Here is a 1,091-nt window from a genome sequence, read left to right on the forward strand (position 1 = left end):
GGAACGATGCCCGCGGCGGGGCTGCCTCAGCCGTGGGCCGTGGAGAGGCTGTGCAAGCTAAGCCGGAGCGTGTGCTCGGGTGAGAGCTTTGCTGGGCTGGACTCCTCAGCCATGAGTCTCTGGAGCGTCTCCGAAGTTCCCGGGCGCAGCCATGGCTCTGTCGCTGCTGTGTCACTGGAACTGGGGCGCCTGGCAGCGGCTGCTGGAGCCTGCAGCAGCAGGTCATCTGCTTCTCCTAAGGAAATGTTCCCACCTGGGAGAGGAGAGCACCATGTGTATGTTAGAGGGGACAGTAACTTGTCACATCTTGCCACCCCAGTCTGTTACATTGAACAGGCTTCACTGCAATAAATACATAAATCATGCTTTTAAATTACATTTGTTTCTATTTAACCCACAGCTTTGACGCTGTGGGGAACTGAGCCTGTGTCAGTTTGTGAGGAGTCCGTGTCTTTGATGTCTAGTACTAGTCTAATGCCACAGCTGAGGGAGAGCTCGTGTTGCTTTCCCAAGAGGCCCATATGGTGAGGGACGGGCTCCAAGGAACAAGCTACATGCAGACATACATGGAGAAGTGACATGGAGAAGTGACACATCTCTGAGGGCTGCAGCTCTGGGGACCATGACAACAGGAGGCAAACAGAAAGCGCAGTCAGACTGAGATGAAATTATACACAAGGTGAGATGGAAGAAGGGCAGAAGTAAAAGAAGTTCACACAGCAAAAACGTTTGGTGGAGTTAGTTAATTTAGCAAAGCATTTAGTAAGATTATAGAAGAAATTAATATGAATTTTTTATAGTGACTCAAAACCCAATCACTGTGAGCTGGTTAAGCATCAAACAAATGCTGGGGTGCCTGTAGGCACTCCCAGAGCACCAACAGGCGAGCCTGCCAGCAGCCGCCTGCTCCGCTACAGAACTGCCTGGAGAGCACAGCCACCAGCGTGGGAGAGGGAGGCTCCGGCTCCCGGGAGCTGCAGCAACTGGGTGATAATCCAGGGGTTGTCATACCCACACCAAGTGGATCCGCATCAGGCAGTCCTACCCGTGGAGGAGCTCTGAGGTAGCTCCCGCCATTCGATGCACGGTCT

At 53.0% G+C, this 1,091-nt stretch overlaps 1 protein-coding gene across 1 annotated transcript in view; it reads right to left on the reverse strand.

Moving 5' to 3' along the window:
* Window positions 1–26: 26 nt before the first annotated feature.
* Window positions 27–1,091, reverse strand: part of CSPP1 (centrosome and spindle pole associated protein 1) — a 35,944-nt gene continuing 34,879 nt past the window's right edge. Inside the window, exon 32 of the mRNA XM_010144037.1 lies at window positions 27–253. Within this exon, the coding sequence (XP_010142339.1) occupies window positions 27–253 (227 nt within the window). The remainder of the gene's footprint in view (window positions 254–1,091) is intronic.

Source organism: Buceros rhinoceros, unplaced genomic scaffold, assembly GCF_000710305.1.
Source record: "Buceros rhinoceros silvestris isolate BGI_N320 unplaced genomic scaffold, ASM71030v1 scaffold9139, whole genome shotgun sequence".
NCBI classification, from domain to species: Eukaryota; Metazoa; Chordata; class Aves; order Bucerotiformes; family Bucerotidae; genus Buceros; species Buceros rhinoceros.